This window comes from Pteropus alecto, unplaced genomic scaffold, assembly GCF_000325575.1.
Source record: "Pteropus alecto unplaced genomic scaffold, ASM32557v1 scaffold88, whole genome shotgun sequence".
NCBI lineage: Eukaryota > Metazoa > Chordata > Mammalia > Chiroptera > Pteropodidae > Pteropus > Pteropus alecto.
Genome location: NW_006494611.1, coordinates 14890780 through 14904502, shown reverse-complemented (window position 1 = coordinate 14904502; position 13723 = coordinate 14890780). Strand labels below are relative to the sequence as shown.

General features: G+C 34.7%; 1 protein-coding gene across 1 annotated transcript in view; it reads right to left on the bottom strand.

The window, feature by feature from the left end:
• Positions 1-13723, bottom strand: part of CPEB3 (cytoplasmic polyadenylation element binding protein 3) — a 167772-nt gene that overhangs the window by 93943 nt on the left and 60106 nt on the right. Inside the window, exon 4 of the mRNA XM_015599851.2 lies at positions 5165-5263. Within this exon, the coding sequence (XP_015455337.1) occupies positions 5165-5263 (99 nt within the window). The remainder of the gene's footprint in view (positions 1-5164; positions 5264-13723) is intronic.

The following is a 13723-nucleotide window of genomic DNA, read 5'->3' as shown; positions in this document are numbered from 1 at the left end:
ATCTATAAGTACCTTAAATGAAAAAGAATTAAGTGCTCCAACCAAAAGATAGAGTGGCTGAAAGGATAAGAAAACAAGCCCCCTACATATGAAAAGGAAGGGGCTGGAAAAAGATATTGTTTTGATGGGCCTAGAAGATATTTAAGTCAGAAAAAGATAAACACTATATGGTTTTATTTCTATGAGGAAACTAAGGAATAAAAAGAACAAACTAATTAAAAATAGACTCAGAAATATAGTGGACAATTTGGTGATGGACAGAGGGGAGGGGGATTTGGAGGGCTGGGAGAATGGGGTGAAGGGTTAAAGAAGTACAAATTAGCAGCTGATGGATGGTCACAGGGATGGGGAGCACGGCATAGGGAATGCAGTTAGCATTAATATGTTGGCTAGGTGGAGGGTCAGAAGAGAGAGGGAGCAATTGAAGAGATCGTTGTATAAACTATATAGATGTCTAACCAACGTACTGTATATATACTTGAAACTAATTAAAATAAATAAATAAAAAGAAACTGCCCAACTATTGTCCAAAATGGCTATACCATTTTACATTCCAAGTATCACCGAATAGTGCCTTTAAAAGTGCTATTCATTAAAGACATAGCAACTCTAAGCCTCAAAAAAGGTGCACGTTCCAAAGTCAGGGGATAGAGGCAGGAAGCATTTCGTGCAGAAAAGAAAGATTCACATAAAAAGAGATGGTAAGTACTGAGTACAGCTACTCTAGGCCTTAAGTGACTTGTAGGTGTGCTGCCTTAAATTCCATCAGGAAAACATCTATATAATCAACGTTTAAGATAAACTCATATTTTGAAAGTCTAACACACAAAGAAAAGGAAATCTTTAAAAGGCAGCTTAAGCTGATGCAAGCCATCACAATACCTCACTTGAACATTATCTACTACTACTAGTCAGTCACTATGCTAAGCTTTAAAAGATTTATACAGGTATATCTCATTGTATTGTACTTCACTTTATTCCACTTCACAGATGCTGCATTTTTTTAACAAATCGTAGCCAAGACCTCCCACCAGCAAAAAGATTACGACTCACTTTATTGCAGTGGTCATCTCTGACAGATGCCTGTCTACAGACACTTTAGTGATCATTATTCACGATATTATAGGTGAAGAAAACAGAGGCAAGGGAGTTATGTATTGTACTTCACTTTATTCCACTTCACAGATGTTGCATTTTTTTAACAAATTGTAGCCAAGACCTCCCACCAGCAAAAAGATTACAACTCACTTTATTGCAGTGGTCATCTCTGACAGATGCCTGTCTACAGCCACTTTAGTGATCATTATTCACGATATTATAGGTGAAGAAAACAGAGGCAAGGGAGTTAAGAATGTGGCCCCAAGGTTGTATAGTTTGTAAGAGATGGAACCAGACCCGCCTGAGCTAGACAATGCTTTTTATGGCTATGCTAATTCACTGCTTCATCTTCAGGTTTCACATATCACCACCCAGACTGCTCAGAAGGTACTTTCCTGAAGCTGAATGATACCATTGCTTAAGCCACACTACTCCCACTGTTCTAATTTTATGCTCATCAATCAACTTTCTGATATTTAACTGTTTTTCCAAGTCCATTCTCTACTGGAAAAAGAAGAGTTGACCAGTCTAAAAGGATAAAATGGATACAACTTGGCAGTGACTCTCAGAGTAAATTATAAAACCAGGCATTCTAGTTTTGAACATTAATTTGGCCAAAAATTTGGATCACTTGACTGATCATACAGGTACCAATATCCTTTTCTGAGGACTATCATGATAGAGGAAAAAAATCACTAAGTCAGGCATCAATTCTGTACAAGCCCGTAACTACTAAACTTAACTCTAGAGTGTAATCCCCTCAAAAAAAAATAAAAACATAAACAACCAAATGAAACAACACATGTTACTGTTAGTGTCAGGAAGGCTGACAGAACTACTATATATATTGCTAGAAGTATTCTCAGTAGCCTCCTTCCTTTTCTAGCAGAAAAAATAAAAAGACATGCGAACTTCTAGTGTTTTTGCTGTGAGAGTGAAGAAGATGAAAGGACAGACTTATTTAAAAGTTTAGAAAAACTATATTGCCAGGTTAAATGGAAGGGACATATTTTTTCAGAATGAACTTTATTTTGGAAATACTGAACAAGTGACAGTTCTTACTGGTAGATCAGAATTTCTTCCTCCAACCCCATCTATATTCTGCAATACTTGAGGGCCTAATATTTTTGAGAAAAGCCAAAATTTAGATGTCTCTTAATTTTCTCCCCAAAGGTCGGCCTGCTAATTCTTACTAGATTCATGATCTTGAACAGGAAAAATCAGTAGATTCTTTGGATTTATACATATATTGCCAATCTTTCCACATCCTAAATGTCTATAGGTTTCCTCTTTTCTATAGTTGGTATCCTATCCTCCCCTCCCAAGCTCCATCTTCTGTCTTCTAGGTGACGACAACAGTGGTGATTCTCAGAGGAAAGTATAACTGGATGGTATGCACTAGGAACACCAAAAAAATGGGAAACTGGCCCATTCAAAGCTGGGATATAGTACTCAGAAGTGAATATGCTCTCCATGATACCTGACTTTCCCATTAAGTCAGGAGAGCGGAGAATATGTCTTCAGGAGAGATTTGGGTTTTGGTGAGATCAAGGAAGTAAAAGGATTGATTTTTTGAAGACATGGTGAGTGGTAGCATTACATAAAGAGTTAGAAAACATGGATTCTGCATAGCAAAAAAGGATAAGAAAGAAGGAACTATAACTGACTCACATTTCCTGTTTTAAAAAATTTAACCATTGACTGAATTCTTTTTCTTAGCCGGTCCCTTCTTGTCTGAAAATACACTTCAACTTCAATGTAGTATCTCTCAATATCAGAGATTTTGAATTAAAAGTTTCAGTGATTTGTGACTTCATCTCAATTAATCCTACATGAAAGTTGAAGGAAAGGAAGAAGGGCAGATCAGCTACAGAACAATAATTGTTGGGCCAACAAATGGTAGGTGTAAGAAGATAGACAAAAAATACGTAGGTGTGTTTGCGTATGTGTTATATATATGTCACCAAGGGCCTGGGCCCAAATATACAAAAGGGAAAAAACTTTATTACAGCAAATCTGTCAAAGCCTGTAGGTCTCACAAGTATCTACCGAGGAGGATATTTTGTTTATTCCAATCATTTCAAGTTGGAGTCAACTTTGAAAGAGAATTAACGTAAGAAATATAAACATCAAACTCTGGTTGTTTTTATGGTTTACTTTAAGGAGCCTATAGGACAGCACTCACAGAGTCATTTGAAGATAGATACACTCTGATATCTGCCATAAAGTTGCAAATATGCATAACTCATCAACATTTGATACAGACATTGGCAAAATGACACTTTTGGTACTTTAAAAATTATGAATCACAGAATTTTCAGTCTGAAAGCAATCATTAAGATGACCTAATTCAATCTCCTTCTCTTACAGATGAGAAAATTTAGAGGCTAAAAGGGGCATTTTAGGCAATATGTACAAAGTGGAAAGAACATAAATGAAATCTCTTATTTAAAAGCAGATGATTAAAGAGAATCAAATCAAAGAGAATCAAAACCTTTTAAAAACAAACATCTTCTAGCTTCATTTTTACACAAAAAAATCATAAATTATATACTCTCTTTTGTAGAAAAGGACTCACATCATGTCAAATTAGATCTTTTCTCAAACACACATTCATTCCTTCAGACAGACACACTACCATACTATTTTTTCCTTCTAAATCCCATCACCTAACTGATGTGTTTTCAAAAAAGTTTTGCAAAATTGCTGAAGCTCAGCAAGTCAAGCACACTTATTAATCCTCACCCTAATGTACCTAATTCTAAGAAAAAACCAGGGGCAGCATAATCTAATTGCAAAATGACCTTGCTTTCAGAAATTAGAAAACAGTGGTGAACAGTCTGGAATTTTATTGTTTCCAAGACCTTCCAAAAGAGGGGATACTCGCTATTTAGAACAAAATGTGCGTGCAGTGAAGAGGACCTGCATCATCAAGTACTGTCAGTCGTTCTCTGCAGTGCTCACTGGGAGGTAGGCTACATGTCAGAACCAAAAGAAATGTGAAATACATATTTTAGAGATAATCTAAAATCTGGCCTTAGGAACTCCTGGCATTTTAATACCCTTAATCAAACAAGAGGAGAAAGGGTAATATTGTGCACAACCCTGGATTTACTCAGTACATCCCCCATGTGTATCCCCCAGCTTGTATGTCTCAGAGGATGAGAGAAGATAACCTGATATCACTCATTTGATAGAGGAGAAAACTTAAATCAATGGCTTATATAGGTATTTCTGACAACTGACCATTTCAGTACAGAGGTTGTTCTCCTGCAAAGTATTTTGTCCAAAGACACTTAGGAGAATTGATACTAGCCAGATATTTCTTCCAGTATTGATTAATACAATGACTTTCTGGTTAATAAGATTTTGATGTTCCAGAACTTAATCCAACAATTATTACTGAAAAAACCATTTCTAACCTGCAAAGCTACTGACACCTATATACCACATAAATTCCACTAAGGGGAGATCCCTGATATCCAGTTTGAAGCACCTATTGGCTATCTACCACAATGAGAAAATTCTGAGTCATACATAAGTAAGTTGAATTATTCATTCACATTCTCTACCCTTCTCCCTCTCTCCCTTGGCCTCCCTCAGCCTCTCTCCTTCCTTTCTCCTTTCTTTCTCCTTTCTTTCCTTCCTCTACCCCAATGGTATGCAGCAAGGGTCAGCAAAGTTTTCTGCTCATGAATAGGCTGTGGCTGGGTTTCAATACAACTCTTTACAAAATCAGACAGTGGGCCAGATTTGGCTCATGGGGATGTAGTCTGTCAATATCTAGTATAGAGTAGCAGTTCTCAAACTTTACCTGCATCAGAATCACCGATAGGACTTATTAATACATGGATTTCTGGGCCCCATTCATAAAGTTTCTGATTCAGCAGGTTTGTAGTGGGGCCTGAGATTCTGCATTTTTAATAACTTCGCAAAAGATGATGAGGCTCCTGGTCCAGGGACCACATTTTGAGAACCATTGGTATAGAATAATGGTCTATACTGCATTCATTAGAAGGTTGAAATGTAATAAACAATTAAAAAAGGGAAAATGATATGCTGTAAACCTGACTGCTAATTTTATAGAATATTTCATATGAAGACTTACTGTTAAGTGCCATAATATTATCTGTTCCTGGATGATGAAAATTTATTCCCATGCGTCCTAAAAAATAAAATAATTTTATTTTAAGCACAAAGAAAATAATGCTTAATATAATTGTTTCAAATACATTGTTTAATATGATCATTTACAAAAAAATAAATCTATAACAAATAATGCTATCCAAGGACATAGCGATTACAACAATTTTTAAATCAAGTCATAAAATATACACGTGAAAAATCTTAAAACAAAGCCAAGTCTCAATAACAACAAATAAATAAAACAAAACAAAAAAGAAGCTCCCATTATAATTGTCTGAAATTTTAATGCATCTCCAGCATTCCAATTTAAACATGCCAACTCCCTGAATTAATAAGCATTTTATTTAAACAATCATTCATAGTGCCCTTCAAATTCAAGCAGCTAAATAATAAATTCAAGAAATATATAAAGTTGAAGCTTAGAGGGAATTAGATAAAGGTTTCACTGTGGCTCAAAAATACAACAATTATCAGAATGGCAACTGGAAGAAAGATGGTAACATTCACATAACAGAGTGGGGAACTATGACTGGCCTAAAAGTCTAAGGTTCTTATTGCTGCCCCTACCACTAACTAGTTATATGACCCTGGGCATAATGCTTGTCTCCAAATCTTTGTCCTTATAGTAACAGGGGTCACAAACTGCCCACACTGGCTGGCTACCTATTTTTATATATGCCTCCTCTGAGCTAAGAATCATTTTTACATTTTTAAGGGGTTATAAAAAGCAAAAATTAAAAACAAAGAATAATGTGTGACAGAGACAATATGGCCCACAGGCCTAAAATATTTATTCTCTGGCCCTTTACAAACAATTTTGCCTATCTCGGTTAAGAGTGAAAGATATAGACATCTGGTATGTTTTTTCATTAATTATTTGGGAAAGAAGGTGGATGTATCAAAAGAAAAATATAAGTCTTATATGAAAAAATATACTTAATAAGTTTTCTTGACCAATTCCTTAAGCAAAATAGTTATTGAAACAATGCTTAGTATCTCTGAACTTGGATCTTCAAGGTTTTCATGTCCAATTATTTCAAGTGTTACCATAAAATTCTCATAAAAATGTTAATTTTAGGTCAGTACCATTGTTTAAATAAATGTCAATAGTATTTTGGGGGAGAATGATACAGAGAAAGCTGGGGATAAGTGATTGACTTTTCCAACACATACAGTGTTATGTATAATTGCAAAAGGTCAGTCATCATTTGGTATTAAACTCTGTTATGGGGTACTAGAGGCAAACAGCATTATCAAGCTCTTCTGGCCTAAAGGAGAAGAATCACAGTGGACAAAACAGTATTTGCCTCAAATAAAAAAGAGTAATCATGAATTCCTAGTCAAATCAAGGCTACCTTAATCACTTAAAGATCCACAGTAATTTGTATAAGGTCACTTCATATTAAAAACAAAATTCTCTTAAGTGTAATGTTGCTTGTACTGATGGATGAGTGAGAGGGAGCTAGGAAAGAAGGGAGGGAAGGAGAGAGAAAGAAGAGTAAATAAGAATAGAGATATCATCAACAGTTGATGGATTCTGATGAAACTATTTTAATTATCTATAAAGCATTATAGAACTTTCAATAAGAATTATTTTTAGTTCTTATTAATTTAAACTTCCTTATTAGGAGGAAAACATTATATATAACTCTAGTTTTGTGGAGACTATTTTGCTAGCACTTATATTAAGGTAAAATTCTTTCTTAGAATATAATTTAATGTTTTCTACAGAAAATCATCATATTAGCAGAGAATTATCTCTTAATAATAGAAATGCCTGTTTATTTTTAATAGATTTCATTTATCTTTTCATATTTACTAGAAGCTAATTATTAGGAGTTTCAAAAACTACCCATCATTAAAAGATACCTTTAACAGTATCTATATATGTAATTGCTGTGTCTTACATTTTTCTAGCCCCTAAGTCAATTTAGAGTCATTAAAAATTATAGTCTACACCACATGCAATGAGTGCTATTTCCTACCATCACCTTGATCAAAACTATTATAGGAAAATTTGTCACCAGAACAAGGCTTTGATTCAGTAGGGAGAATTTCCATTCTGGTTTTAGTTAGCTATATCAGTGTTCTCTCCATGATTTTCAGATAATCAAGACATTATTTAGATTCATTACCACCAAATAGTAACATTCATGAGAACTAGATGCAATTTATTCATCATATTCTGAGGTATTCAAATAGAACAGTAAATAGCCAGTCACTGGAAAGTCTGCCAAAAACCCGTTAAGAGTTCAAAATCACTGCCCATCAGAACTTAAGGAAATGGCATATAGAGAGGGACTCTATGCTCTTCGACTAAGGAATATTGAGAAGTGAGTGTGGTTCCTAAAAGCTAGGGATGTTCACTAAACATTTCTAGAATAATAAAGCATTATCAAGAAAACGAAGTAAGCCCAAATTTGGCTGGTCCTCATTCAACTTTTCATTTCCTGTGCTACAATCACTTATGGTAAAGAATTATGTAGTTTACAATCATTACATCACATAGTTTTTCTTATGTTTCTAGAACTACTTATGTTCCCATACTCAAAGGGTTGCCCTTCTCTGTAGTCCACTAGAAGTGGATCCTTTTTGGACTCTTTCCATGAGGTTTTAGGACTTTTCAGCCTGGAAAGATGAAACTGAAAAGCAGCTCAGTAGTTTTCTGATTATCGTCCTCTATCCACATTGATTTCTTCCAAATCGATCTTTCGAAAGATGCAGCAAAACAAAAGCCTTAGGCAATGTTTTGTAGATGAAGGCCTCACTACTTGCTGAAAACACAACTTTTTGCTTTTCCTGGTGTCCTCCCTAATTCTGTTGGCCTCTTGGACTCAACAGATCTCTGAATCTCTGGATCAACATTATCAACAAAAAAGATATTATAAGAAGTTCTAGGTCAATGCCAGACCCATCAGAACCAATTATTTAAATATAACCTAATTTTTTCCAACTAAATGCAAATTCTTTTTAGTAAAACCATTTATGGCTTCTTTAAGCTACATTCTTTACCTCTTCCAAAATTCATGTTTAGATTACAAAGTACAATGCAATATATTTTCAATGAAGAAAAAACAGACAATACAGAAAAATGAAGAAAATGAGATCACCAATCAAAGACAAGTTCTGTTAACATTTTGATTTATAGTCTCCTAGTTTAGGGAGTGTATATATGTAAAGGTTTATTTTCTAAAATTGGGAATTATTTTATAATTTTATTATTTATTTAACACATTGTACACCTTAAGTCTTACAGTTATTATCGGATTTTGGAAGAGAGAGAAAACAAAACAAAAAAAGAAAAACTGATTCTAAATTCAGATGAAGCCATTTCTTTTTTCTTCCTTTTGTCCAACAAATACTGCTGCTTAATCAGCTGTGGAAATAGAATCTAGTGTGTGACATCTGGTGATTTTTGTTAATGCAGTCTAGTGCTGCCAGCGTGACATTTTGTCCATGGTCTGCTATTTTTAAATTGTTCTTGTCAGCTAGCTATCTTTTAAGTATAGTGTAAAATATAAGGTTCTGAAAACTGGAAAGCATACTTGGTTTTACTGAGTTAAATGATGCTGTGAAAATCTGAGACTGTCTCACTTTCCTCACTGCACAGTCTGAAAAATGGGAGTGAGAGGGAATGGAGGGAGAGGCTGGAGAACAGAATTCCACATGGTTATTTAGACTGTAAAAATCACAGTCTCATAAGCTCGATTCACATTCATATTTAAGAGGCCAGTTATAAAAGACTACCTCTACTATTATTCCAAGTTTCAGAGTCAAACTAAACCCATATTTTTACATGTCTAAAATAAAAATTGGAATTTTTGTTAATTCATATTAATTATGAAAGTTACCTCTTCACTTCTGCAATATATTATAAGATAGGGAACAACTGCTGTATCTTCCTCTAATCATTCCCATTTGCTCTAAAAAGTCAAGTCTTTCAGGACCTTCACATAACAGAATGTGAGTGCCATGTTCTAGAAAAGGTTCAAAAACAAAATGCATATTCTACTGGATTCTATTTCCCACCACTTTTCTCTATAAAGTTGAAGATGCATTCCTTCAGAAAAATTATCAACAAGCTGTAATAACATAATATGTAAGAATACAGTCAAGTGTTTTAAATCCCCTTTAAGGAAAAATGATGAGTTTGATACTATAATATCCTACATATGTTCCAAACAACCAAGAAGAAAAAGCTGAGAGCTTAGACCCTGAGGTCAAATCCTAGTTTCTCTGCATACATACTAGCAGTGGATAATTTTCAACATGTTATCAATCCCCTTGCACCTACGTTTCCTCATTTCCGGCTGTACTCTAGAACAATTACATCAGAATTTCTGGAGGTAGTACACAGGATTAATGTACTCATAATCTTTTTCTTTTAAAACTCTCGGGTGATTACACTGCTATATTGAAAGGATCATTCGGCAAATTAATGGGAGGTACCAATGAAGAAAATCACTCAACTTCTATCTATACTGTCTCCTCTCTCTCATATAGAACAAGAACAATTACCTCTTGCTCAGTTAGAACCTGTGGCCCCAAAGTCTGTGGAATCTGCTAACTTTTATACAAGACAAACTGATATGGGAGGAAGGGAAGCAGCACAAAAATAGAACTGGAGTAACAATTCAAGTAAGTAAAGAGACAGTACATTTTTCTGAACAAATTAAATGTAATGAAGGTCCACTTTTTTCTATAACAAGGGCATCTCAACATTCCACAAAAAAGGCCAATTTTGTGAAAGGTTATATGTTACTAAATTTAAATTGTGATTAATAAATTAAAATACCTCTCTAACACCAAAGGGATGGCATTTATTCCCTCCAAGTTTCTGTCAATTTAAATATTTTAAAGCACTATTATCGAAAGATAGCTATTTTTTCCCCAGATTCAATATGTATTTAAAAAGCAAACTCTTCAATATCAGTTCTCAACTGACACTTGCTCTTTTCATTTTTCAAATTTCAATTCCATAAATGGTGAAGGAACAGAAAATTCGAATATATAAAAATGTTTTATCAGACATTACCCCCAAGTAGTAGGCCAGGCCTACTTACTCTTCTGTTGAAAAAGGGAGACTGTGTGGGATGAGAAAAAGGTGGCTTCTTCTTCTTCTTTTTTTTTTTTTTGCCAAGATATCTGCTCCACTGTGCTGCCCCAGCCAGGAGACAGGACCTTGCTTCTCAATGTCACCTACACTGCCCAATGCACCGTGGTTGGTATTTCCCTACTATTCTTCTCTCTCCCTTTGAATGTCTACTTTGAATATTAATCCTAAGGGAGGGTAATAATCAATGAGACTTAATGACCCTGGGTTTTCACAGGGGTTCCCCAAAGGCTAGATGAACCCTCATTATTAGTAGCAAGTCAGGGGACAGCTGTAAGGAGGGTATACAGATGAACCTTTTTCCCTACTCTTATGCTGCCTCTTCCAATGCCAGAAATCCCCTCAATTCTTACAGTTATGAGGAGTCGGATTTCCTTTCAGTCCACTATAAAAGAGGGCAGAGGACAATTCCTCCCATGTAGGCCTCACTCATATATCTACCAATCCAAGAATTTCTGTACTTAAGAAATAAGGTACAGTTTTCATTAGTTCATCACCCTCTCAAAACTGTCATCTCCTGGAGGCATTCTCTTGAATGAACAACAGGAAAAATCAGATGGTAAGAGAAAACAGGTAACTGTTAAAATGTTATTCTGTTATAACAAAGAACTATAGTTTGAGATCTTCGAGAAGCCAAAAAAAAAAAAAAAGTCTAATTTTTATTTAAATAAGGGTTCTGTAATTTGATCAACACTTTAGAAGACATATCTCAGGGTCCTTTGAAGAGAATTCAGTTTGACTTTCCCTCTACACTACTTGACATTTTTATCATGGGGGACGAGGTGGGGAACTTTTCAAATTTCTTACGAACATCTTCAACGCTGACCTAGTATAAGTATAAATGTAATTGGAAAACTGTTAAAGCTCTACTAAAACAGAAATCTTATTACTTCTTGAATTTCCTATTCTGTCATTTCTCCCACTAACCCTTTTTTCCCTCTCTGAATCAAGAGAACTATAGAATAACAGGATTTCTTGCTGAATACATTTCTAAGATGAAATTATCACTGTGAACATATTTTTACCATGTTCACTTTAAGTACATCATGAAGTACTCTATTTTTCATGAATGTGATATCCTATTATACTTTCTTTACATTATTCAGATATGCAATTTTGGAAAGCCAACATAACTTAGGATTATTTTTCTTCCTCTTTTAGGTAATTTTTCATAATTATAGAACATTTATCCTTATAATCATTATTTATCTATGGCAAATACAAAATTTTGACAACTTGCATTTGAAAGCTTTCAACGTTTAGCTGCAGTCTAGCTAGAAGGAAGTAAATATTATAGGGATATAAAGGTTTATTACCCAGGCTAGGCAATACGCAAAACACTACTACTGCCAGCAAAAAATTGTAGATAACAATTTGAGCAGTTTCGAGTGTCAGAAACTTTATCTGATCTATGAAGTAGTGCTTTATTTTAATGATGAGGACACTAAGAGTTTGAAGAGGCTAATTTATCTATATCAGTAGCAAACCAGAGGCAGAGCCAGAATTCAAACCCAGGTTTAAATGACTCAAAGTCAGAAAGGCTGAGGTGAAATTTCATCTCCTCTACAGAGAATATAAAATATCTGGAAGAACATTAATAACAATAATCTTTGTTTTCTCTACATAGTAAGTCTCAGGTTGTTTTTTCACTTTCCTTTTTGTCTTTTATGTACTATATGAATTTCTTACAATGAGCAAGAATGTATTGTTTTCTAAAGAAAAATAGAGCTCCAAAGAAAAACACTGAAACGCACAAGCAAACAAAAAACCAACGACTATAATATGAGTTTTGTAACCCTCAAGATAGTGTTCCCATGTTCAAGTGGGAGAAAAAGATACTAAAGGTAGGGAGGAAAACAGAATGGAGTAGAGGGAAGTACTTCTGGACAGACTCATACAGAAGCCACATAGTAGGTCCCCTAGCCTATGCACCTTTCTCTTAAAGCTCAATTCACCTAGTTGTTTATATCTTTTTTATTTTTAATTGACTAGATGTTTACATCTTTTGTCCCAGAGACCCTCTCTCTGATTTTATCTTAAGAGCTATGTGCAAGAACTCATCCATAGCATCTATAATGAAGAAAACGCTGGACACAACCTAAGAGTCCAGTGTTAAGGCCTATCAATAAACTATGAAGACCGGAGAAAAACATGTGTAATGTTTAGTATGTGGGAAATAGAAAAATAAAGGATACACCATCACAATGTTTTTTTAAGTTATCTTTTTGTTATTATAATTTGCTCTGTTTTTTAAAGTCAAAAGTTAATTAAAATCTTTCCTTTAAAATGTTAGCATCATAATTGTGTTTTTAGAAGTAATAAGGATCAAACGCATGGTGCCATAAACCAGATCTAAAAGTCTCCCAGCTGCAAAAGGGAAGCAGGGAGCTCAAACACCTGAACCAGAGGACAATGACGTGATGATGTAATTGACCACGGGAAGCAGTCCATTCATGGGAAGTCAATGCGGGTGGTATACTGAAAGGAGAAGTTGCAACTATATTGAGGCTATAAACAAGTACATATTAAATGCCTTCCAACTTATTAGGACATACATAAGTACAACGCAGAAGGCTTTTATAGATGAAACCTCACATTTCCAAGTGTAATGGAGAAATTTATGCAGAGATAATTCAGTATACAAAAAAAAGGGGCCAGCACAACTAGATACTGGCCCCGTATATTACCCCATAACAAAGTACCCTCCTCTTTGCCAGTGCTACTCTCAACAGGGCACAATAGCTCCTACTTAAACAATATCCACAAAATTCTGGAAAATTATTTTACAGGCTATAATCTAATATCCTTTTATAATTTTTTATTGTTTGAAGAATACAGATTAAGATAAGACAGGTATGCATAGAACAAGGGTTGAATATTTTAGAATAATTAGGAAAGGCCTATAGCTGTTCGAGGTAGAGAAAGAAGACAAATGGAGCCTTAGAAGATATTAAAAACAAACCAGTCTGTGAATATCATTGGTTTTTTTACACCATTCTCACTTCTAAGTGAAATATGCTTTAAATTACCATGCACCTAATCTTTCAACTGAAGAAGTGGTAACAGTGACTAAATATAACACTGAATAAATGAGAGATTTTTTCTATTTCTGAAGGCTTTAAAATACAGCTTTGCTCAAAATCCTTTATTTTCTTCATAGTCTGTTAACTCATTTCACTGGAAATTGAGGAATGCAGCAGAAAATCATGAGTGTGACAAGAAAAGGATGAAATGAATTTCTGGTGTAGCTTGAGGAAATGACTATTAGGTGTTCACAGTCAGTCATACCCTATGTAAGAGCCTGGAGAGAATTAGAGGGGATCAAATTCCTCACGACTCCAGAGGACATAAAGGTTCACAAGATGG